Source organism: Manduca sexta, chromosome 16 (genome assembly GCF_014839805.1).
Source record: "Manduca sexta isolate Smith_Timp_Sample1 chromosome 16, JHU_Msex_v1.0, whole genome shotgun sequence".
NCBI lineage: Eukaryota > Metazoa > Arthropoda > Insecta > Lepidoptera > Sphingidae > Manduca > Manduca sexta.
The window spans coordinates 8,886,979-8,911,556 of NC_051130.1; the positions used below are offsets into that span (position 1 = coordinate 8,886,979).

A 24,578-nucleotide genomic window follows, 5' to 3' on the forward strand; every position below is an offset into this window, starting at 1 on the left:
ACGCCACCAAAGCAGTCAAATCATCAATTGACCAATAAATTGTTATTGTTTTTCCAGGGCGACATCGCACGTGGTGTTTGTGTGCGAGCCGACGGCCGCGACAGAGAGCGAGCGCGGGCGCGGCTCTCTGCACTCCATTAGGCGCGGCTCGCTCGACGTGCGCTCCGTGGCGTCCGACGGGCTGCGGCGCACATCCCTAGCCAAGCTGCAAGGACTACCGCTGGAGGCTCCCATTACTAAAGTAGGTATTTTTTTATGCAGTGACTCCACTGCAATTCGTCGACAGTAGCCTCTAAATAGTGTTGATTGAGGAAAATTATACTATTCCAATCGATATGTATATGTCTGTTTGGATCACTACATTATGTATCACTTCTGTAGTTTTTGCACCATGTGTACAGTAGTGGAAAGAAAGCAGCCAGACAACCTGGCAAAAGACCTAGAAGCCGAACCTATCCGATGGTCTGACACCATCAGAGAGGTCGTGGGAATCCCAACCACGGATGCTCTACGTCATGCACAACACAGAGTGGAGTGAAAGCAGCTCATCAGCGCCCACCATCTAGGTTTGCCAAAGCGGGCACGACCTTCAGTTATGAAGAAAACGACATAGAAGAAGTATAGTAGTCACTATTCGGATGGATTTGAATATCCTTCCACCAGCAATCTTTTTGAAAATTAACGGCAATCAAAAGAACTTAAGGATCTCACATTCTTCTTGAACTATAATATCTGCCATCTTCCTATTTAAGTAATGCGCAATAAATAAAATTGGAGTCGATGAAATAAAATACATGGACATAAATAGCCGAATCACACGTCCTTGATATTGAAAATGATAATCATGGAGTACTTACAATAATTCGCGATACAGTGAACAAGCAATACAGTTCCATAGTAACATCACAGCATTGTTGGTTTACATTTAAAAATAAATTATCAGCTATCCAGGCAATGTGTAAAGGAAACTCAATAGCTGCGATTACAGAAAAACGTTACAATCATATATGTAACTTATTCAATATTATTAAACTCCGGGTAGAAAAACTGAGAATAAATACAAAATGGTTGGCTTTTTTAATGCTATAAATGACGAGACGAGCTTGCCGTTCCCCTGATGGTAAGAGATACGACCGCCCATAAACAGTAAAAACACCATCCAATACCTTGAATTGTAAAGTATTGTTTGGTATTCCACTGTGCGCGCCATCCTAAGACATGAGATGTTATGTCTCATTATATCCAGTAGTTACACTGGCTACAATTTTCTTCAAACCGGAACACAACAGCGACTACACACTGCTGCTTGGCGGCAGGAATAGACATTGCGACAGTATCTACCCAGGGGAACTCTCACATATGAGAGACTTACTACCAGTACAATCGCAATTTTAACTACCACCGTAATTACTATTAATTGACTATTTACAAACGACGTCGGATTATGTGGAAACATTTTCCAAAAGGCATACATTCTGTTGTACAAATGACGTCACACTTGCGTGTAAGTTCGAAACTATCTACAATTCATTTGCAGGTTGCATGCATGTTTGAGTTTCCACAGTACAATAATTTAATTAATTATGAGATATTTCTAACATTTCCTGTCCATTTGCTATAATTAATTCAGTTACAGTTTGTGTTATCAGCCAACCCCACCTTCCCTGGACTAAATATGAATGTATGTTACGTAAAACAAAACCTTAAGTTAATCAGCTAATGATAAAAACATAAAAAATTAATTAATAGTTTACGTACTAAACTAAATATACATATAAAAGTTAATAACCCATAACAAGATATTATAATATAAACTTAATAAGCCTTTCGACATACTTATGGATGCTCCAATGGACGGACAGGGTATTGAACGGAATAACGTAATGCCAACATGTTACGCAATCATTGCCAAGAATTTATAAATAAATCACAACTTATGCCTGATTTCAAAGTAAATGCATATAATAATAATATTAGCCCTGCATTACATACTGTCCCACTGCTTGGCACTGGCCTCCTCTACTATCGAGAGGTATTAGGCCTTAGTCCGCAGGCCTAGTGCGAACGGATTGCCGAGACGAATGTCCGCAGGTTCTAAACCCAAGGGCACCACACACCTCTGACTTTTATAAAATTATGTGTGTATTCTTTGTGAATTATCGCTTGTTTTGATGATAAAGGAAAACATCGTGAAGAAACCCGCATACCTGAAAAGTTTTCTATGCGAATGTTGGGGACGTGTGAAGTCTACCAAGTAAATGCCAAAATTATCTCAAACTTATAATTTTACTAGCGTTTTCGTAAAACTTCATTTAAGCGCGTTTATTTATTTATTTTTGGGCGTATTTCGTACACTTCTGAAGCAATTTTTATGAAACTTTAATTAGCCGATTGGCATATTATAAAATATTCTAAGTAAACAATATTCTAACGACTTTTAGGCAAGCGAAACCACGCAAAAATCGATTTAAGCCTAAGTTCAATCACCACTTATCAGTGATTGGTCAATTATGAAACTCTTATCTAGTTGCAAAAAGTTTCGCACTTGACAGGACAAGCATCCCGCGGTACTATAAAGCTATATAACACGCAATAAATAAGTCATAAACAAGTACGCAACCGGCAAAGGCGGACAAACGTTCAGTGCTCGAAACTAATAACTGTTTAATTATCCTTATTATATTGTGCTAGTGTTTGTGTATCCAACATGACGAAATTTTTGAAAATTTACATCAAGACCATCGGCATCACTAAGAAAGGGATATCTAAGCATAAAAAGAAGTTTAAAGTAACTCTCTTGGAGGAGATACGGGTCAAGATAAATGTTAAAAAGGTATCTTTTTAACTTATTTTTTTCTCTTTATTTTAAAGTTTTATTTTTGCATTTTTACATATATATTCTTTAATAACAAACACGCATATAAATAGCTTATTTTTATTTCTGTGTGTGGTTTTTTGTTTTCATGGAATATGGTATTCAAATATTAACGCGTACAAACTTATAAATATTTTTTAATTAGTTTGAGACGTTACATTTTATACTTATCACTATTATAGGCTAAACTTTATTAATTCTGAAATAAATCTTAATGTAATTGGTAATTTATTATCGAAGTAAATAATTTAATGTTATTAATTTTGATTCTTGAAATACTTATTAGTAACTATGTAAATTTTTTCTTCCTTAAACGTATGCGAATGAAAAAGACAGAGCTAAGAAAGTTCTAATGAAGTTGTGTCGAAAATTTTAGCTACGGTATTCAGTCTTATCCGATGAAAATATAAATATCAGGTATCCATTCTGATAGCACGACAAATTAATTCTCACACAAATTAAATCGTATTCAAACCTTAAATAGATACATTTAAAATTTATTACAAGGCAATAAAATACAAATATATATTTTCCAGTGTTTCTATCAAAACTGATCTTTTACATATTTCCTATAAATTGATAGCGACTAGCGCACACGTGGAAAATTCCTGCCCTAACACGTTCCAACATTTTACATTCCTAGAACAGATTGTGAATACTCAGTGAAGTAGGTTGCTATATTTCTCGTTTGTCGACATTATATTTGAAACACACTGTTCTCCTTGTCCTGGACAAGCCTTAACTTTCGTCGCTCCCCAGGATTTTTTCGCACCCCGACTGGCTGCTTCCAGTACCGGCATCCTTTTTAGCTTCAACAGTACCTTATAAACATTAGATAGAGATAGACTCTAGGGTACCCACCGATCCATCTTCTCGACAACTACAACATACCTCTCCCTCGTGCTGTTTCCTCTAAATTAGGACTGTTCTTCATGGACAAGCCTTAGCTTTCGTGGCTCCCCAGGATTCTTTCGCACCCCAACTGGAAATATGTTTCCGGTATCCTTCTTAGCTTCAACAGCACCTTATAAACACACATTAGATCGAGAATGTCCAGGGTACCCACCAACCGACCCATCTTCAACAACAACATCAGTTCGTGTTGTTTCCTCTAAATGAGTTGTAAATCAATAGCATATCTTTCTCCAGGTGATATCTCTTCTCTCGGCGGCGACTGACGGCGCGCCACCTTCGACGGTGGCATGCATTGAAAGAGCCGTGGATATGCTCCGGACTTCCGAGCTCTACTCGCCGCAGATGAGAGATGACACCAAACTGAGGGTCGAGGATCCCATCACCACCGAGCTCATTGGAGCTCTGCTGTCGGTAAGTTATATAAATGTTGAATCTTTGCTTTATTTATGCTTTGTTTGGAAAATAAATATGGATGATTATTATTGTGGTTTTATAGAGATAACTATAAGTACATATCGCACTGCTACGTATTTATATGTTAGGTATGACTAATTAATAGATGGAATAACACGCATAAATATCAAATACTGTCTATCTCAACTATCAAATATATATCCCAATGTACAGGAATATGTCCATAATTATTAAGAAGTTGACATAACAGAGTATTCATCTCAATTCTCTGAAAACGGGTTTTATTTATTAAATTATGTTACATTTGATGTCATCCATATTTGTTTTCTATTAACAAATTTGAGGTTTATGGTTATTTTTGGACAAATTTCATATTTGTGATATGAAAATTTTCACACATGCCTTTAAAAATATATTATTTATATTCCTACGTATATATTTGTGTAAATACTATACGCCATTACTTATAATTAGCAATATTACATACTGGAATTTTAATATATTTGTTAAATTCCATGTATAACCTTGTTCACTACAATATTATATTAAATTTTTCCCGTCTGCGTCCGCTAATTAGATTACTGTAGGTACGAAGGATTTATCTCGAAATAATAACATGTAAAATAAAATAAAAGCCTCATCTATGTATTTATTACAAACATTTTCACGTTTATAACAATGCCAGCTGGACTGCAGTTGTAACAATAGCTATCTCCATTAAATTATATATCAGTATACAACAGAGCACAGAGTATTCTTCTCACAAACAAAAGCATAAAACCTTTGTTCACCAAACTGATTCTCTATGGTTTGATTTATAAAATGTTTAGGAATTTAGTTATAAAAAAAATTATATAATTACAATATTCCTCTTGGAATCATTTTTGTGGAATTTTCCTCTATATAACAAGGAAAAAATGTAGACGCGTACATTATAATGTTTCCTTTGCAGAAAGGGATTTTCCACGCATTTGAAATACAACACAAAATAGAATATGATATTAATGCCTTATCTAGCAATATCACTTATGCAGCATGCGATATAATGCTATGTATACGTATTATAAGTATACGTGCAAATATATATGTACTAACATAATTTTATCTGTTTGTGATCCTGTGGGACCTGGGACAGCGGGAGCAAGCGAATGCGAACCTTTTTTATATGGTAGGAGGTTTGAAATTACCACATCACTCTGTTTGTCTCTGAAGTTTCACCGCGCTAGCCTAGATGCCTTAGATCTTCGCATATTTAAACCCTAAGCTTCTTCTCCACATATATCGACTGTTTGGTAGTGGTTTGTCTTATTGTTATCATAATTTTCAGCCCATGTACATGGATCTGTATGATTGGATTGTAAAATTTATAGATATGTAAAATCTTGCTTGTTAGTTTGATCAACATTAGTCTGCGTTTATTTGTCTAATGTGAATTATGCTTTTTTATTTTATCAAGACGTCGATAATGCAGTACGTTTTTAAAATAGATAAACTATTATATAGAAAAATATAATAATAGTGCGGCCTCGAGTTATCAGAAAATGTAAACTAAAGTTATTTTTACTATTCGTTTTAGTTCGACGCAAGACAACTTTATTTTCGGATTTCCCTCTCTGTACTATTGGGACTCTGATCTATATATGTATGCTTACTTCAATATACTTAATTCACTAGAAACTTTCGACAATAGCTAATCCACTAGTACTAACCTGCATTTGATTCGTTTGGAACTAATGTTTGAATTCACTAACACTAACTTCTTTACCCGACTACGTTGTTCGAGAAATGAATTAAAGACATTTTTGTTTGAATATTTAATGAAAAAAAGATCTAATATTAATGTTATAAAAAGTAAACATTTTGGACGTCCTACTTGTGAACAATAAAATAAAGAAAAATCTAATATTTATATCCATTTTCCTATATCTATTGAATTTCGTAATTCAAAATTATATGCTAAAATCCTTTAAAATATCAAAAACACAATTTATAGACCTAACATGTTATAAGATGTTAATAAAATAAATATTCGTTTCAGCAGGGGAACACCAATGTTCTCTCGTCTCGTAGAAGCAGCAACGACTCCACGGTCGTCAGGTCTCAAACCAACAGAACTAACATCAAACACAAGGTAAATATAATAATAAGCTTCTAATCACATCATCAATAAACGAGACTGTTATCACTTGGCAGCATGTTCTTTTACTTTAGTCAAATCCCTATTAGTCCATTGAAAAGTTACATTTGGGGTTGCGTTTTTTAGAGGACGCAATTTTATTTTTTAGAAGTGTAGGGGGGGTCAGTGTAAAGCTAAAACCAAGTTTGTGGGGTCGCCACCCTTGTCCCACGGCCGCCATCTTGGGTTGAAATGGTTTTTACGATGTATCTCTTAAACTATTTATCTGACAAAAAAAAAATTATAAACATTTTTTGTTGCAAATTAAATTCTCTACAACTTTGGTCCAGTAACTTTTTGTCGTAGAACTATAAATAAAAAAGTTATACCCCCTACACTTCTAAAAAATAAAATTGCGTCCTCTAAAAAACGCAAGGTAAGGCCTAAAAAATGTAACATTTCAATGGACTATATGGAACGTATAAAAAATATTGGCTGTTTGCATTTAAATTTAGAAGCAATATTTGTTGTTGACTAATCTTGCTTATAAACAAAATCGCATTTAAATTTAGAACCAATATCTGCTCTTGGCTAATTTTGCTTATAAACAACAGTCGGATATTCCCCATAATATCAATTTACCGCCATTTTTAACAAACGTTCTCAATTGCATTTTTCGATCTACCTCAGAAATTAACCAATCAGAACAAAGTTTGCATGCTTAAATATGAATTATTTGGATTGATTCATTCTCGAAATCGGATTGAAGATTGAGATTGGAACCGTTTATTGAAAACGTCTGTTAGTTTAATTCAAAGATGGAGTGATTTTGAAAACTGTCAAAAGGCAGGGTGCTGTGTGATTTTCGTAGTTAATTCCCAAATTAAAAAAATCTGAATCTGAATAAACTAAACATCTAACTAATACTACTTACTAGACCTTATACCACTCATTTATTCTCATTATATATTATCCGGGTTTGCGGTCACTTCATTAAAACCAACCACATTATTTAATCGTGTAGGTACTTCATACGCAGTTATAGAGTTACCATTGTTCTAATAAAATCATTATTTTGTTGTCAACGCTATTTTAACAATGTATTTACAGGAAGGTTAAAGTTTATAAAAATATTTACCGGCTTATTATCTATCAAATATGGAACAATGGAGTGTTGACATAAAACACTAAATAATTTGCTTGCCACAGCATTATTAAAATTCTACGTTATATTTTGTAGCCTTAGACCATTTGTAGCAGTTAAAAGTTGTTAATGCAACATTTTCCTTGATCGATATTTGAAGTTATAAATTTCTAATATGCAGATTATAATAAGAACTTTCTTTGACATACGGCTCTTTATCAACAATATCCAATTGTACTTGCCCAATGCTTGGATCATGCAAATACTAATATGTCATTCAACACGTAGAAACATATAGGTATCTTCCAAGACGGGGAAATACAAACGAAAGAAATTTATCCCGGAAAATGGAAAACCATTCACGCACTCACTCGGCATGTTTAATTAATAATGCAAACATAAAACCAGTGGAAGCAAGGACATTGAATTGAATGCTATCAAAATAACAATGATTTGGGATTTTTAACAATAACACAAAATGTAGAGAATATTCGGGTAGTTATTATTTCAATGCTGTATTCGGCGTTAAAATAATAATGTAAGGTCAGGGAGTCCTATTCCGTTTATAACAGCAAATCCCTCTTTTTTTATTGCTTTGAATGGCGAGACGAGCCCACCGTTCGCCTGATAGTAAACGATACGACCGCCCATAAACAGTAGAAGCACCATCCAACACCTTGAATTACAAAATATTGTTAGGTATTCCACTACACTCGCTATCCTGAGACGTGAGATGTTAAGTCATACTATGTCGAAGAGTTCTATTCGAAGGACACCTTCGATAGCCGAACAGGTTAGAGAGTCAAAAAATAACTTATTTACCTATATGGCTATCAAAGCTGTCCTTCGATTAGGACGCCCGTAATTGCAAAAAGACGGATAGGTCCCCGTCGACGGAATAGGGCCCCCTGATGTTAACAGAAGAGTCCAGATTTACAGTGTGTTAAAGTCTTGTGTTCAAGTTCATCACTTTTATTCAGTTCAGTTCATAAATTTAAAATATGTGTAGCAAATAATTTGTGATATAAATATTTTTATCAACTTTCATAAAATTTATTAAAATAATATACTACTTTCTCATAAGCTCCAAGTTAAACGTGCAATTTTTTTCTGTCACATTTCTTACAAAAACGTTTACAACGCCCAAAAAAACTACATACCCTTAAATCTCATTATTTCTTTAAAATCCAATATCATGGTCATATATCAGCATTAAGGACATGCACATAAGTGATCCTACAATCAGATAACCTACTTCTCCATTGATTAGTCTTCTTTAGAAAATTAAACCAAACACAAATTTGCAGACATCAGGCCAACTCCGCGAGCTCCTAGACACGGCTCTGAGCTGGGACTTCGAGATCTTCCGTTTGGAAGAGTTGACACGCGACAGGCCGCTCGCCCACCTCGGACTCGCGCTGATGGCCGGCCGGTTCGACGTGTGCGCCGCTCTCGAGTGCGATGAGAGGACCCTCCTGCACTGGCTCACCGTCATCGAGACCAACTACCACTCCACCAACACTTACCACAACTCCACGCACGCTGCTGATGTGCTTCAGGTAATGAGTTACCTTTATTTGTTATGTAGAGCTCCAGGTCGTTAATTTCAATCATCATATCAATTGAAAATCATAGTTTAAAATTACAATATCGTTTATAATCGCATAAATAATACCTAATTCTATTGTCAAGAGGAAAATGATATGGAATCTATTGAATAAGTATTAAAATACCTATATTTTGTATGGTACATTTGCCGGGGTTAGGCAGTCTGTCATTGCGACGACACGTTTATTTTGTATTCCAATTTAAAGCCAATGAAATTATAATTGATATAAAAACAATTCAAAGGGGTGCTGTTGCGTTGCTACTGTTTATCACCAATAGTAATATATCAAATAAACAGCATGCTCATCGTTCAGTTGTGAAGATACATGTATTATTCCAGGCGGTGGCGTACTTCCTGGAGAAGGACCGGCTGAAGTCGGTGCTGGAGCCGCTGGAGGCGGCGGCGGCGCTGGTGGCGGCGGCGGCGCACGACGTGGACCACCCCGGCACGTCGTCCGCCTTCCTGTGCAACTCGCGCCACCCGCTCGCCGTGCTCTACAACGACGTCAGCGTGCTCGAGTCGCACCACGCCGCGCTCACCTTCAAACTTACACTCAGTGAGTAACTTCCTCAGCAACATCATTCCATTGATTGCCATGAGTAAAATAAATTTTGTTGATGTGGTTAAAAAAAATATATTAATCAACGTCATCATCATCATCACATCGATTGTCTTGAGTAGAGAAGATTTTAGTTTTAATGTGATAAAAAAATATAAAAATAATTATTAAATTTAGGTCGATTTCAGCAGCATACTGATGTGATGAATTGAAATATTATTCTCTTCTTCATCAGTTTATCAGGCAATTTATCGTGCAGGTTACTGATAAAAAGAAACAGCACAAAACAGAATTTAAAATGCCTACTATACTCATTGTTTATTTTACCTGTAAAAAACAATGTTCAATTAATCATAACTTCAAGGTCACAAGTTTAAGTACACTTCAGTCTTTTTTACAGTAATAAGTAAACACTTTTAATACCAATAATAACAGTGAATAATAACCGCAGGTGACGACCGCGTAAACATATTCAAGAATCTCGACCGCGACACGTTCAAGTCGGTGCGGCACAACGTGATCGACATGATCCTAGCCACGGAGATGACGAAGCACTTCGAACATCTCGCCAAGTTCGTCAACGTGTTCTACGCCAAGGGCAGCGGCAGTAAGGAGGATGGCATGCATACCGATGTAAGTGTCTGAATTTAAAGTGTGAGATGTGGGGTTCATCTTTCTTCTTTTTTCTCTTTTCTAGAATTCTCTCAAAAGATAATCTAGACCTAAGGTCTTAGTTTTCAAGTAAGGCTGTAATCAACGTAAAGGAATACTTTTCTACAATGCCATAGCTCAAAAGTTTCAAAAGACATTCTAGATCTATGGATCTGGACAATATTACTTGATTCTAAAAGGTCTTGAATCTTTCCAAGTAACACCAATCAGAATAAACTTCTTTCAGATTCATCTGATGCTTCTCTTATCTTTATAATTAAACTGCCTTTTCCCCGCGGCTTCGCTCGCATAAAAAGTTTTTCGGGATAAAAAGTAGCCTACACCACTCACAAGCATTGTATCTTCCAATTACTGAAAAAAATGAATGAAATTACTAAAAAAACTGTTTAATTTTGGAACAAACTCTTCAGCTTTAGATTTTATAAGTCGAGAATATCTTTATAACAAAGCTAATATTTCAGGAGCCTATGTCGCTGGATACGACAGCGCTGTCGCAGCCGGAGAACGTGATCTTAATAAAGCGGATGATGATCAAGTGCGCCGACGTGTCGAATGCTTCCAGACCTCAAAAGTTCGCGTTTGAATGGGCGAGAAGGTAACTGTCAACTAATCCAATTTCTCTTCATATAAAAATTCATTACTTTGATGATTAACATGAATATCGCAACTTTAGAATTACCATGGGGCAAGTGCAAATAACCGTTTCATTCAAAAGTAATCAATATATAAAAAGTGATAAAATATCGAATGCAACATCGACTTGCGGTAATTAGGTCATTGTAATTGTAAAGATAATATATTTTATGGGTGTAGGTTTTATGAAATTTGGTAGGTCAAAGCATTTAAAACATTTCAAGTAAATATCTTCTTCAAATCCTTCAATCACATTTCATTTAATAAAGTACTTCCGTCATCTCAACACTGGACACCGCATTGGTAATTCTGTATCACCGTGGATGTTCATTATATTACTAGAATTACCTTTATATTTCCTTTTACTACTATCTATTCTGTTCCCCCCTCCCACTAGCAGAGGAGGCCCGTGCCCAACAGTGGGACAGTATGTATGTACAGTATGTACAGGGTTGATATAATTATTGTGTTCCCCAGGATCGCCGAGGAGTACTTCCTGCAGACGGACAAGGAGAAGGCGAACGACCTGCCGGTGGTGATGCCGATGTTCGACCGCGCCACCTGCTCCATCCCGCGCTCGCAGATCGGCTTCATCGAGTACATCATCAAGGACATGATGGAAGCCTGGGCTGGTAACTATCTTCATTTCTATTTCTAGAGTGCATAAGTCTAGACCCTAGTCGCCTCGCCTCGAGAGTTGGTCGGTAGTGTTTATTGCAATTTCTAAATTGGTAATCTAGTCCAAATATAATGTTGATAAAAAATACGTCGGATCTCTCTGTAATTTCCAAGGTATTAACTGGATAGTATTAAAACCAATGCCCATATTAATTTTCCACATTAGGAAGGTGATATGACAGGTATCGTCATAAATTTTATAGATAGGAAACAAAGAACCGCTATAAAAATATTATTATTTTTCCAGGTTTCATCGACATGCAAGAACTGGTGACCCACGCCAATAACAACCATCAGCGCTGGAAAGACTTGGACGACGCTGGAGTCACCACCATCGCCGACGTGAAGCGAGCTCAGAGACAGAACACCATCCAATCCCCACCCACCACATCACAGCCCACCGCCGAGGAGTGAGCTGGTGGTACACCGCAGACTGCCACCATGGCGGAGGAACTAGCAACTCGGATTGGCATCACGCCGCACGCCGGCAGCGAATGCACCTGGATTGAGAATAGAAGATATCGTGACACTAAACCATCAGCCATATTTAAAAATCATACGAGTGGAACACTTTTGAAAAGTATAGTTGAAAATAGCTCTCATTCAGCATATAAAGTACTCTTTAAAGGCCTTCTTTTAACAGATCGGTATTACACTTCAGGCCCGAAAACTGTTACACTCTGTACAATCAATTAAAAATGTTTTTAATTCCAATAATTTGATTTCAGTAGATGAGAGTTTGCATGCTTCAAAGACCGGTAAAGTAAAGAGGCTACTAATTATTTTAAATTTAGTATCCAATTTGATAAGTTTCTAAAGTGATATGGCGGATGGTGAGTGGAGACGGGCGGGAGTTGCGTTTGAAGGTCAACGTAAAAAGTCTGATACGGATCACGGGCACGGATGCCTGACGGATGTGTCCGATAATACGCTTATTTTATACTTATTATATCCGTGTTAGAGTGGATATCACTGAAAATATAAGTGTTTATCTACTTTTATAAGTAGCCGTATTTATTAGATAATATTCAATATATTTACTTATATGGATGTATCTTGGAATTTTCATCGGTATCTTATAACGATCGGCATTACTATGTGATTTACTGTAACTATAATGGTTACCATTTACACGGGTAGATAAAATTATATATGTATGTATAGTGCGTTACATTTACAATGTTTACAATGAAATCCGTGATATAAGTGCCATACTGAATGATTGGCCAGCGTTGTTCATTTTGTAAACGACCTAAAGGGAATAAACGAGGAATATTTCTCACTGCGTCCCATGACACTTCACTGCGAGCTGCGAACTTATCTGTTCTTTTCGATTCAAACGTTTACCAGGCACTACAGTGTTAACTATCAAAAACGTATTTCTCGTCTTATATTATACAATTTGGTATAAAATTGGTCCATTATATACTTGAGCTTTCGAAGAATTCCTATTTTTATAATAACTTTTAGGTAGTCCATACAGAATGTTACGGCTTCTATGTCATATCAAAATTCCAAATTTTTCGATATAATTTTACCGTTCAATGTACTGGAAATGTTTGATTTCATTCCTGGTGAATATTTTATAAACATTTTATATTTAGGTAAATGTTAATGTTATTTATTGACTGTCGATGCCACGTGCTTACTGCTTGGTTTTGCTTTTAATGGCAAAAATATTTCGTAATGAAAATTGATTGTCTACCCTATGATTTAGTAAGTAAAGTTTATATTATGAAAAACTTTGACATAAGTATTAAAAAAGCTTGCAATGTGGGTATCAATTTATTTGTTTTTGTATTGAACTAGTGACATCATTCGTTTCCCATCGCGGAGGAGAATGATAAATTAACCAGAATCGTGAGGTAAACAATCATTTTAGTATATTTCATATCTTGATCAAGTCAAGATATCAGTTTTATATCCAGTCCAACTTATGTTGCGACATGTTTTTTTTTTCAACTCAACCAAGTATCATGATAATGTATGAGGCTCTGCAAGATTCGTATCTTATAATGTATGTTGCACACGTGGTTTCGACTATTAGATATATTAATTATAAAAAAAAACTTAAAAATTTCATAATTTTATTATATTCGAATAAGGTCTAATATATTTGTAATAGTGTTTATTGAACATTCGTCTTTATGACGCTGGTATTTAAGTGAAATGTGTAGTAAATATGAATGAATTCATAAAATACGCTTCTTTGTGCTCAATGTGGTTACGTAGCGGTCTAAAGTTAAATGTTATATCTTCATATAAACTTTTTACTTGTAACTGTATGTAGTAAAAATTGCCAATTCATAAAGTTTTTAGATCACGGTGTTCAATCTCATATTTATTTGTATAATCATGGAAACCACCAAATGTACTTTACGCCTAACAACTTAATGATCAAATTAAATGTTATTATAGTTAGCTCAATTAAGTTTATGCTAAAAATATTAAAATTTAATGTCTGGAACGCGCATCGTGCTTCTGTGTAGATTTCCGTGTGATTGAGAATTGTTTTTACCTAAAACCTATAACCTATCCATAACCCAACATGTTTATTTATATATTGTGTTACTGTATACGTTTATGGTTGAAATGATAACATAAGATAAGGGGGCTGGTCCCCATATATTAAATGTGCAGTTAGAAAGTTGTTGTGAATTTTATAATGCAAAACATGTGTGCGTTGCATTACCTGTATAAGTACCAATTAATTAATGTTAATGTAATGAAAAATAAAGATTTCAAACACTTCCGAAAGGGGTGATGGAACAGCTTGATAATTTATTTCAATAATTATCCCTATTTATATACCCACATATTTACACAAGGAAATAAATATATGCAATTTTGTCATTGAAAAGAGTAAAAAAACTAGTTATCCATCATAAAATACTTTAATATAAACAATAATTATTACAAATAAAAACACATTATTTTACAATATAACTTACAATTCCAACATTGCAATATTATAAATGCATTTTATATACGCATATTTAATTTTACAAACAATTATATTTCAAACATTTTGTTACATTTTCAGAATATAATATTAAAGGACCCTATTTCAAACAACTGAAGAATAAATTCCTTCTGTACAAATATTAATTTCACATCAAAGTTAAGGCTTAATTATCTTATGATCAAAGATTTATAGATATTTCTATTGGACACAAAGATTTTTATATTTTTTTTACAAAATATTTTACATTGTCATTGCTTATGATGGAATGGATGTGTGCATCAAAATTAAATAGTAACATAACAAAATAAATATAACATTATCTTATGTCGGTACACTAACATTACCGAATGCCTTCTTAATTCGTTTGTATAACCCTAGAGTGCGTCCTGCAATCGTCTTAAAGGACCGAATTTATCAGGTCATTATATAATAGTGGTTATGCTTTTAATATTGTTTTCATATATCGTATAACAACGCATGTATATTGTAACCACAGATACAACTAAATTAGGTCACTGCGTTATATGAACAAGACATTAAAAACACAAACACAAAACAAACATAAAACATGCGTTCCAGCAACATGTACACAATGAAATATCCATGGAGATAGAGTCGAGAATCGCGGATGAATCAGTCCAGAGACTATCGAAGCGGTCCGATAGCACTCACCCTGTACATATACACGTTGCTATATAAGGTACATATTATATTCCCCACTATTCCTACTGAACACGTTCTCTCACCTTCCATTACCCTTGCCAATCATTTATTACTGCCGTAACTAAGACAATTTGTTATATTCTTGCCTTTGCCGGAACCTAATAAAAAATTCTATAACATCAATAGCAAAAACTAAACGATTAGAACAAAAATTATATAAGCAGCACTTCATCAAGCAGGAGACCGCAGCCGATGGAAATACTACTATGCAGATAATTGAGTCACGATCCTCAATAATGAGACCATTGAAGAGAGAGAGATGCATACTTAATTTGTTTTTTTTTTTGCTATTGATGCGAAGTTCTGAGATCGTTTATAAAAATCGGCCGTTAGTGATAACCCTACGTTAAACAGAGACGGGACTATCGACATTTCGAAGAGCTTATACATACATCCAATGTAAAGTGATACCTGCACGCCTTTTGCCACATAGAGCACAATTTTTTTCTGACCATCTGAATGTATATTTTAAATCATTAAATTCCAGTTACTAAAATCGGTAACAAATTGAAAAATTCAATGTCGACATTCCCTAACTAATAATAAATTGCCTTAGTTACGGTATTTGCTTAAAAAACTCCCGACTAAAGCTTTGAAACGATTATTTAACAATTATGATATCTCATGAAGTTAAAATATGTACTCTTTGTACCATTCCTACCGAATTTAAATTCAGTTCAAAACAATGATGTAAGACGGCAAGATTTTTATTGAATTATGTTATCGATGAAATTTCTACTTAATTTTATCGACAATACAAACACTCGACACTACGTAGATTTATTGAATTTGTTCATTTTTATAACAATATATCTTGTCGACATAACCGAGTGAAGTCTTACCCTAAGTGTCTTTGAGATCACAGACACTACGAATAAGTGCCAAAGATATCAGTGCGGGACCCCCATTGGGAATACTATACATTTACATCAAATTTATAACAGACAGCTATACATAATGCACATGCGTGTTTACATATCGTGACGTGACGTCACACACCAAAACTCGATTCACCACAAATGTCCAGCATCACCCACCAGGAAAGTATACACCGTTCGAAAAACACTTAAAACCCACCGTCAACAAAACCGACAACATTTGTAATTCCTATATGTTTTAACATTAAAATACATCAAGAGTGCGTCCGCGGTGCGCTCGCGCAGTGTCCCCGCCGCGGGCGCGTGCGCTAGATGGCGAGCGGCTTGTCGCGGCACTGCTCGGCCACGTAGCCCGTGAAGCGCTTGAGGAACTTCGGGTACTCGCGCTTGTACACGGCGCGCAGCACGCCCGCCGGCGCCCAGCCGCCAGGGTTCACTGCGACACACATGGCACACCATCAACAAACGCACCACAGTCATTCAAACTCACCATTCGACAGTGGACTTAACTCGGTCCACGAATTTAGTGTTGCCATATTGGTACAGAAACTGGGTCATAAGCATTGGGGATACTTATGGAATACCCAGAGTTGACATTAGCATGCCCTGGTTTCCAATCCCCGTCGTTACCTTACCATCAAGCTGATAAATTGAGAGTACAAAATTCTTTAATTTGTCCAAATTTAAAGGGAGTCTCCAAAATTTTGGAGAAAGTTATTGCCGTAAATATAAATTGACATTTTAACAATCGCGAATAGTATGATTGCTCACCTGTACTGCAGTAAGCGATGCTAGTGGTGATGTTCTCTCGCGTGGGCTCCTCTCCCGCCGGGTACGAGCTGCGACACGCGAGGCATACCGTCACGAACAAACGAATGCACGCCCCACTGTTTGGCTGCAACAAATAAAAACACAATTAAAATCTTTACAACGTCCTGCTTTTATCGATATTTTTGTATCAATAATACACTACTACATAATCAATAATTAACCAGCAACGGCAAATTTTATTTTTCGATCATCGATGTTATATCGATCCATTTCCTTACATAATATTTGTCTTATGCACACGTGTTGAGAATCCGTTATAATTATTAATTATTAATTATCGAATATCGATATTTTAAGCCAGCACTGAGGTAACAAAGAACACGATTCTCACCGGATATTCCTGGTTGGTGGTGGAGTGGTTGATGACGGCGTAGGTGTTCCCCGGCGCGGCGCGGACGTGCGACCAGAACAGCGCGTCCCGCTGCGACGCCGGCCAGATGCGCTTGAACGTCTGGTGGAACACCATCGCGTCCGACGACACCTCCTCCACTATCGTCATCGTCTCGAGCGTCGCTGTAAACAGAAATTATAAACGTCAGTACGGCAGTGAGAGTACGGCTTCGGTTATCGAAATCGGCGAGCTTTGATCTAATAAAGGGGGGACATTGCTCTTTTTTTATTTCACTCATCCTGAGTTCGTCTTTCATTTATGCATAAGAAGAAAAATAATAAAGTTATGGAAAAGGGAAAAAATAGCGGCAAAATGCGTGAAATTAAATATTAACTTTTGGACGGTTTATGGCACTAGAGGGATGCGAAGGTGCGTCACGTCCCAGAAAGGACGCCAAAGCCTCTAGGACGGCGCCATGGACATACGCTTAGGAGCTAAAAAAAAGGTACGCTAGAGAAAAACAGGTTCCGACAAGAGTTTCCACAAATTGTATTAAGAGTATACTCACTCTCCCACTCGTATCTGTATCTGGGGTTGAAGAAGTAATGGCACATCTCTCGCGCCGACACGCCGCGCACCTTGTGCATGGCCTTCAAAGGGTCCATCACCATGCCGTCCACTTCCATCTCCCTGAAATTATAATTCTATTTAGGCAACAAATACTAAACAACATCCTCTTACATCCTTTATTGTAGATCTGTTATAGACTGCTTATACGTACTGGCTTTTAAGATTTTTGGCATATCCCGGCGAAATATTATCTAAGCTATAGGAATCCTGCACTCCAATTGCTCCGTACGCCTTCCTTCAAAGGAAAAGAGTCCCTTACTATGAAGGAAAGTGCCAACTTCAAAAGGGGAGGTTACCCCGCAATAGGGGATAAGATCATAAACATACCTTCTATACATCCTCATGTCGCCCTCCTCGGCGAACAACTGCCAGCCTATCTCGCCGCCGACACCTTCAAATGCAGCTTGCATTTGTTCTGTTGATATCCTATCGATCTAGAAAAATATTACAGGAAATAAGATGAAATTCCTTAACATTCCAAATACGATGCCTACTATCGTAGGACGTTTCTAGTCTCTACGGTCTTCTAATCCTTTTGGGAATTGGTAAGGTAAACTAAGTAAGCTCCGATGTCCAATCAATAGGAGCTTATTAAGATATCATGGATTCAGGAACTCTAATTACCCGTTTCTTTATACCAAAGGGATACCAAGCCGCTTCAATTGTTAGATAACCCATCATTTGCTGCCTTAATTACCCTTGACACAGCTGCCTATTGGCTTACTATAGACTGTATTACGCATCTCTGTCCATTAGGGTTTTTTTGTTCAGAAGGCAAAAAGCCGGAGACCATGAATTTTGCAGATAACCGTGACCGGACCCTTAGAGACTCTTTGACGTCAATTTTTAGCGACCTTTATAGACACTCACGCCTCTTATTCCAAAGAGGGTAGGCAAAAGCGCAACTAGTAGTACACGCACGCAGAAGTACACCTTCTTTTTATTGCGTTCTATAATGTAAAATGAGACGAGTCTCTTTACGTTATATTAACGTAGATTTTGCTACTTTGCCAGAAATTCTCCAGATAATCTCCGCAGATTATTGAAAACAGCTTAAAAATCTCCGGAGACTAATATCGACGGTGAAAAACTATAATGTCCACTAACCTCTGTCCAAAGCGGGTGCACGGTGAGGCGGTTATCAATAGTGGGCGGCGGCAACTCGACCTGGTCGCGCGTGTGCACGGCGGGGGCGGCGGCTGCGCGTGCGCACCGCGTCTCTTCTTCCATCTTGTCGAAGCCCGTCTCGATCGCATCGTGGAACTCGTCGTCCGGCAGGGTCGAGTGCGGGCCCTCCTGGCGGCAAGGCACATTTACCTCTCTTATAAACTGGTTTCAAATTAAACATATACTTTATATTGAAATAAGTTCGACGTCTAACATTCGCGTAAACAGAAAAAAAACATTATGTACAATATACCTATACATAAACGATTGTAATTATCTAGTTCAAAGATCAAAAGACAAAAAGCCAAATAATTTATATGCCATATATTTAAATATAATTTATTACAAATTTAAGTCCGAAATTTTGTGTTTTTTTAAAACTATGTTTACCGTATCAATTTAACCTGAATAAGGAGTTGATATGTTTAATTGTTTGCATTACTTTATAGTGAACAGAGAATAATACGGACAAGAAGGTTTGTGAAATCTGCATCTAAATTGGTTGAAGAAAAAAGCAACTATTCATATTTGACATATTGTAGTGAGCAAAAATGGGCGCGTGGTCGGGTTATCTCGCTATCTCTTTCTTATGCACGCAGCATCATTGCCTGTGACACTCGGTGACGTCACAGTTTGTAACTACTTTTAATCAATAGCTATCCTTCCACCAAATTACAAAGCTTTTAATTTTTAATGCGCGGTTTTTGAAATATTTTTTCCGTTAGATTTTGATGAATGTATTTGCCATATTGACATGCGCGGTAACATGTTTCGAATATGAACAAATAAACCTGACAATCACCGCTTGACATACAAAATTGATCCAGTTTTTATTGAGTTCATAAATTGTTAACACAGTAAACATCATTCATAATCAATCCAGGGCATATTCAAGGCAGTAGAATAACTCATTATTTATAATCAATACAGGACAAGTCAGAAGGAATAAGCATTATCAGTGAAACTAATAAATATGCAGCGCGTACTTGGTGACGAAAAGGAAAACTTCGCGGTCTAAAAATTACCTCACAACTTGACCTTAAATGTATTTAGGTCGGATGCAGACGGAATTATTCATGTGTTGTGTGATTTTTTGTTTGTTTGCTTACAAAGTTTGTTACGTTCTTAAGTAACGTGTTAATTTTTTTATAAATACGAGCACGGCAAATTGATGGTCAATGGAGTGGGGTACAATAGAATATCGACAGACGAGAGATGATTACCCCTCGGCAGTCGACACAATTATGCCGGCCTGTAGGAACCGGATATACTGACTGATCCCGTAAACCACAGTGGCGAGTTTTAATACCTTGTGTATAATGTTCACTATCCGGGCGATTATAAAATATATCCTACCACCAGCTAAACTCACTATAAAAATAAATAGTAGTAATTCAGTATAAACTCCTATGGTAAAATGAAGCGAAAATGCGTAATATACTGAGGAAAATTGTTATGTGCAGTTAACCACATAACTAGCTAAACATATTCAAAAATTCCGAATCAATTTTACTTTTGTAAAGAAAAATCTTAAGAACACAAAAGTGTATGGCGATATGAAGTACTGAATTTGTTTAGCTACTATTGTGACTGACTGTACGTTTTTTGCGCAGAACTCGAACAAAGCTAAAATAATCTAATCGGAAGTCGAGTCGAACTTTGCTCTAAATCAATTTTTCCTATTAAAATGGACATGCGTACTACACCCATCTACTCTTATATTTCGCTGTACTGTGTTACTTTTTTGTGTGGTTCAGATGTATATATGAATGAACAGTACAGTTTAACACCTAATCTTCCATTTCGCTTAGCTGTAATCTATAAAAATGCCAAATTCCAAGCATCGTTCGTTCTGAGTAAATTCCAAGATAAACAGATATAAACACCAACAACAATCTTTTCCACGTATTTCTCTAAATCCTTTTATCTTGTTTCCATCATAACGCTCGTGTTGTGAAATATTTCTTCTTATTTTTAAGAAACATTAATTAAAAACAGTATGATGTCCTTATTAAAGCCAATAAGATATAATTGGGCTGTATTTGTGCTGCAAAATATTGAATGCATAAAACCGTCGATACGGTAAATAGTGGTTGAGACACTGCCTACCCTAAATACCATATTGGTGATTATCTATTTGTATGTATTGTGACTATCAATGATAACGAACTGTAGATAAAAGTCGAATATTGACTCATCTATCTTTAACTACGGGAACCGTAGCTTCAGAACTCAAATGCACGCACCTTTTCTAAAGTTATGTGTGTATTCCTTGTGAATTATTGCATACTTTGACGGAGAAAAACATTATTAGAAAATCTGCATATCTGAGAAGTTCTTTCTGAGAATTTTGAGAGCATGTGAATACTTCCAATCCCTCTCAGTAGTATAGGATCCCCGTGCCCAGCAGTGGAACAGTATAATACAGGGCGAATATTATTAAATTATTAGATACGGAAGCAAATTAAAATTCAAACAAATATCTAGCCACGTGACAACCCTTTCAATTATTGTATTCACTAAAAGATTTTTATCAATACATTCTTTGTTTTCATTCCATTACTTCTTATAAAAACAAAGATGTTTTTACTTAGACTAAGTTCTAACAAAGGGCTAAAGTAAACATACATTGTATAAATGTCCTTTGCTCATGTAGGTTACTGTGAGATTGCACTCCGGCGACCTATATCCGACACACAATAGGTATAGTTTACCTTTACCGACCCCGATACGGCCGTGCCTTTGTTTTTGGCCGCATTCGATACTCACTCGTGGCTCGACGGACCTTCGCAAGGAGATGTCATTCGAAATCGATTTAAAAATGTTAATCAAATCGATTTTCAATAAAATTATCTCGGATGTCACAGAATTTGTATTACAAAATAACTGGTTCCTATTTGTACTTAATTTTTTTGACGAAACAATTAATAACTACAAAGAACAGAACCAAATAGATCTATCAGTTTTGTATTAATGTCAATATTATCGATTCTATTTCAGCCCCAAAATAAATTAGTAGCTGGCAATTCAGGTAATTGGAGAAACTTTCCAAGTAGGCAACGCCGCGAGCAACGTAATTTTTTTCTATTGCTTTATATGACGGGACGAGCTTGCCGTTCGCCTGATGATAAGCGATACGACCGCACTGAAACAGTAGAAACACCATCCAACACTTTCAATTACAAAGTATTGTTTGGTATTATGGGATTTTAGGTCTCTTTATGTCCAGTAGTTACACTGACTACGATGAACTCTCACATAACATGAGCTTACCACCTGTAAATAATATGAGCGAGATAGTTTCATACAAACACAACCAAACAAATTCATAAACTGCATATTACTAAAGATAAACAAACGCGGTGCATTGACATAAATTAATATTTACTTTCGTCATGCGTCAACAAAGTCAGTGTACTCAGAGTATGTTACAAGCACATTACAAGGCTTGGAAAATTAATATCACGCGTAAAACAAACATACATTGCTAGTGTCGACTGTCAACGAGAACAAAGCTTATCAGTGTATATAAATAATATCAGCCCTGTCTGTCTACCCCACTACTGGGCACGGACCGCTCTTACTGAGAGGGATTAGGCGTTAGTCCACCACGCTGGCTTAGTGCGGATTGATCATACATAAATACACTTTACAAAATGACACATAGTCCTTAGTCTTACTGTTATTAAAACTAAGGATTAAGGGGTTAGGAAGTCTAAGAAATGTAAAATTTGACTGCTTTATTAGATAGGTCTTTGTGAACTAACTCAATGGATTTGGTTGTATTTTGGCGTATAGACCATAGCCTGGATTGACATATAGGCTACTTTATCCCCGTTTTATACAGTTATTGAGAATCCTGTAAAACACAAATGCCTGTTTATACCCAAAAAATCGCCATCACTAATATCCTATCACTGTGGGGTTTATGAGCGATGGAAATCGCGATCAAATGAACTAAATGACACACCATGTTCTTACCAATTTTGAAATTTAACTTAGGTACGTCCATTGTATAGTTTTAACTGAGTTCCGTTGTTTTATTTATTGGCCCGTGACCATGAAGGCTGCAAAGCCAAAAGTAATCAATCAAGTCTGAAAAATAAAATACTAACCGCGATAGAATCCGAAAATTAGTTTAATTTCAATGTCTAACATTCGCGTAAACATAAGAAATCATTCTGTTTTATTAATTTTAATCTCACAAACCACAAATAAACGACACAAATTGACCTTTCCTTACCTCTTGTGTATAAAAAATAGCGATAACCATAACGAAGACCTGAACCGATACTTTTTGTCACTGAACTCTTGCTATTCTTTCGAAATAGTAAAAAACGCATTGTAACTATCAATAGCTGCCCGGTAAGTAAAAGTAGGTACGACGCGCAAACATTCCCCGACTACTTCTAAGCATCGATGTGTTCGCGAAAGTTAACTTGATCTATATAGGCGAATTTTCTTAACACACTTATAAGAAATTTGTCTTCTTTTATACGAGTACAGCAAAATGCAATCTGCGCCTGACGGCAGTTTTTAATGAATTTCATTTTCTCGCAATGACTTTGCAGCGTACGAAACGTTGACTTTGTCCACCCCGTGACCACGAAAATTAGAATATGAAAAACCGCAATAAAATCTCCAAAATACTTTTATTACAATTTCTAACATTCGCGTACACATAAGAAATCATTATGTAAAAAATCTCTTTTCTAATTAGTGCATTCTGATGAATCGAAAACAATATTAGGATCATCGAAATCGCCGTTTAATTGTCTACGAAGTAACCTAATAGATTCTATGTATCCCATGTCTGATAAACTTTTCTTTGCCACACCATAGCCCTACACATCTTACACAACATAGATCTATTGACGTCCAACAAAGGGTGGGCTAGCACTCCCCGTATTTGATGAAGTCATCGCCACTCCCCTTAGCAACGGGAACGAAGCGATATAGCTCCCTAACAACGTCATTGGATATTTTCGGATTCCATGCGTACATTACGCAAAACAGTAAATGGATGCGGACAGAAATGTTTGTTTTGAAACGTAATTGTTTTGGGGATAAATTAGTTTCGGTGTAGTGCATACGTGTGTAGACGACTGACTGTAGACTGTAGGATAGTGATTCGTGGATTCGATTCCTAAGGAGGGTGTTGGCGCTGTAAATACTTTGTAGTAAATTTTTGTTTCGCTTTTTCATTATTTAAATTCCGATCCATCGATCAAACGTTGTTTTTCAAATATCTTACTTGTCACTTGAGAGTTTGTCGACGACGACATACGAATGTATAAGTATACATATTTTTCTTATAACGACTATTTTGATTTTAACTGGTTAGGTACTGGCTCATCGTCAACAGAGGGCAATTTAGATTTGTTTATTAATTTGACTAGCCAACAATTGTTACACCAACACAAAAACGAAAACAATAA

The 24,578-nt window shown here is 36.3% G+C and overlaps 2 protein-coding genes across 13 annotated transcripts in view; one reads left to right on the forward strand and one right to left on the reverse strand.

Annotated features, from left to right (window-relative positions):
• The window catches only part of LOC115448505 (high affinity cAMP-specific and IBMX-insensitive 3',5'-cyclic phosphodiesterase 8), a 226,816-nt gene extending 212,424 nt beyond the window's left edge, over positions 1-14,392 (forward strand). For 7 of the 10 annotated variants that reach the window (XM_037439130.1, XM_037439135.1, XM_037439134.1 and 4 more), the window contains 10 exons: positions 58-241; positions 4,025-4,201; positions 5,340-5,372; positions 6,243-6,335; positions 8,772-9,023; positions 9,413-9,629; positions 10,084-10,265; positions 10,766-10,899; positions 11,415-11,569; positions 11,863-14,392. In XM_037439130.1, coding sequence (XP_037295027.1) covers positions 58-241; positions 4,025-4,201; positions 5,340-5,372; positions 6,243-6,335; positions 8,772-9,023; positions 9,413-9,629; positions 10,084-10,265; positions 10,766-10,899; positions 11,415-11,569; positions 11,863-12,029 — 1,594 coding nt within the window. In that variant the 3' untranslated portion in view covers positions 12,030-14,392. The remainder of the gene's footprint in view (positions 1-57; positions 242-4,024; positions 4,202-5,339; positions 5,373-6,242; positions 6,336-8,771; positions 9,024-9,412; positions 9,630-10,083; positions 10,266-10,765; positions 10,900-11,414; positions 11,570-11,862) is intronic. The other 3 variants (XM_037439126.1, XM_037439127.1, XM_037439129.1) reach the window with 3 other exon arrangements.
• Positions 14,393-14,723: 331 nt separating this feature from the next.
• LOC115448506 (ceramide transfer protein) overlaps positions 14,724-24,578 on the reverse strand; it is a 44,480-nt gene continuing 34,625 nt past the window's right edge. Inside the window, exons 7-13 of one of the 3 annotated variants that reach the window (XM_037439137.1) lie at positions 19,081-19,266; positions 18,301-18,407; positions 18,125-18,208; positions 17,912-18,033; positions 17,344-17,525; positions 16,953-17,076; positions 14,724-16,617 (exon numbers count right to left, since the gene is read on the reverse strand). In XM_037439137.1, the coding sequence (XP_037295034.1) occupies positions 16,490-16,617; positions 16,953-17,076; positions 17,344-17,525; positions 17,912-18,033; positions 18,125-18,208; positions 18,301-18,407; positions 19,081-19,266 (933 nt within the window). In that variant the 3' untranslated portion in view covers positions 14,724-16,489. Of the gene's footprint in view, positions 16,618-16,952; positions 17,077-17,343; positions 17,526-17,911; positions 18,034-18,124; positions 18,209-18,300; positions 18,408-19,080; positions 19,270-24,578 lie in introns of all 3 variants that reach the window. The other 2 variants (XM_030175933.2, XM_030175935.2) reach the window with 2 other exon arrangements.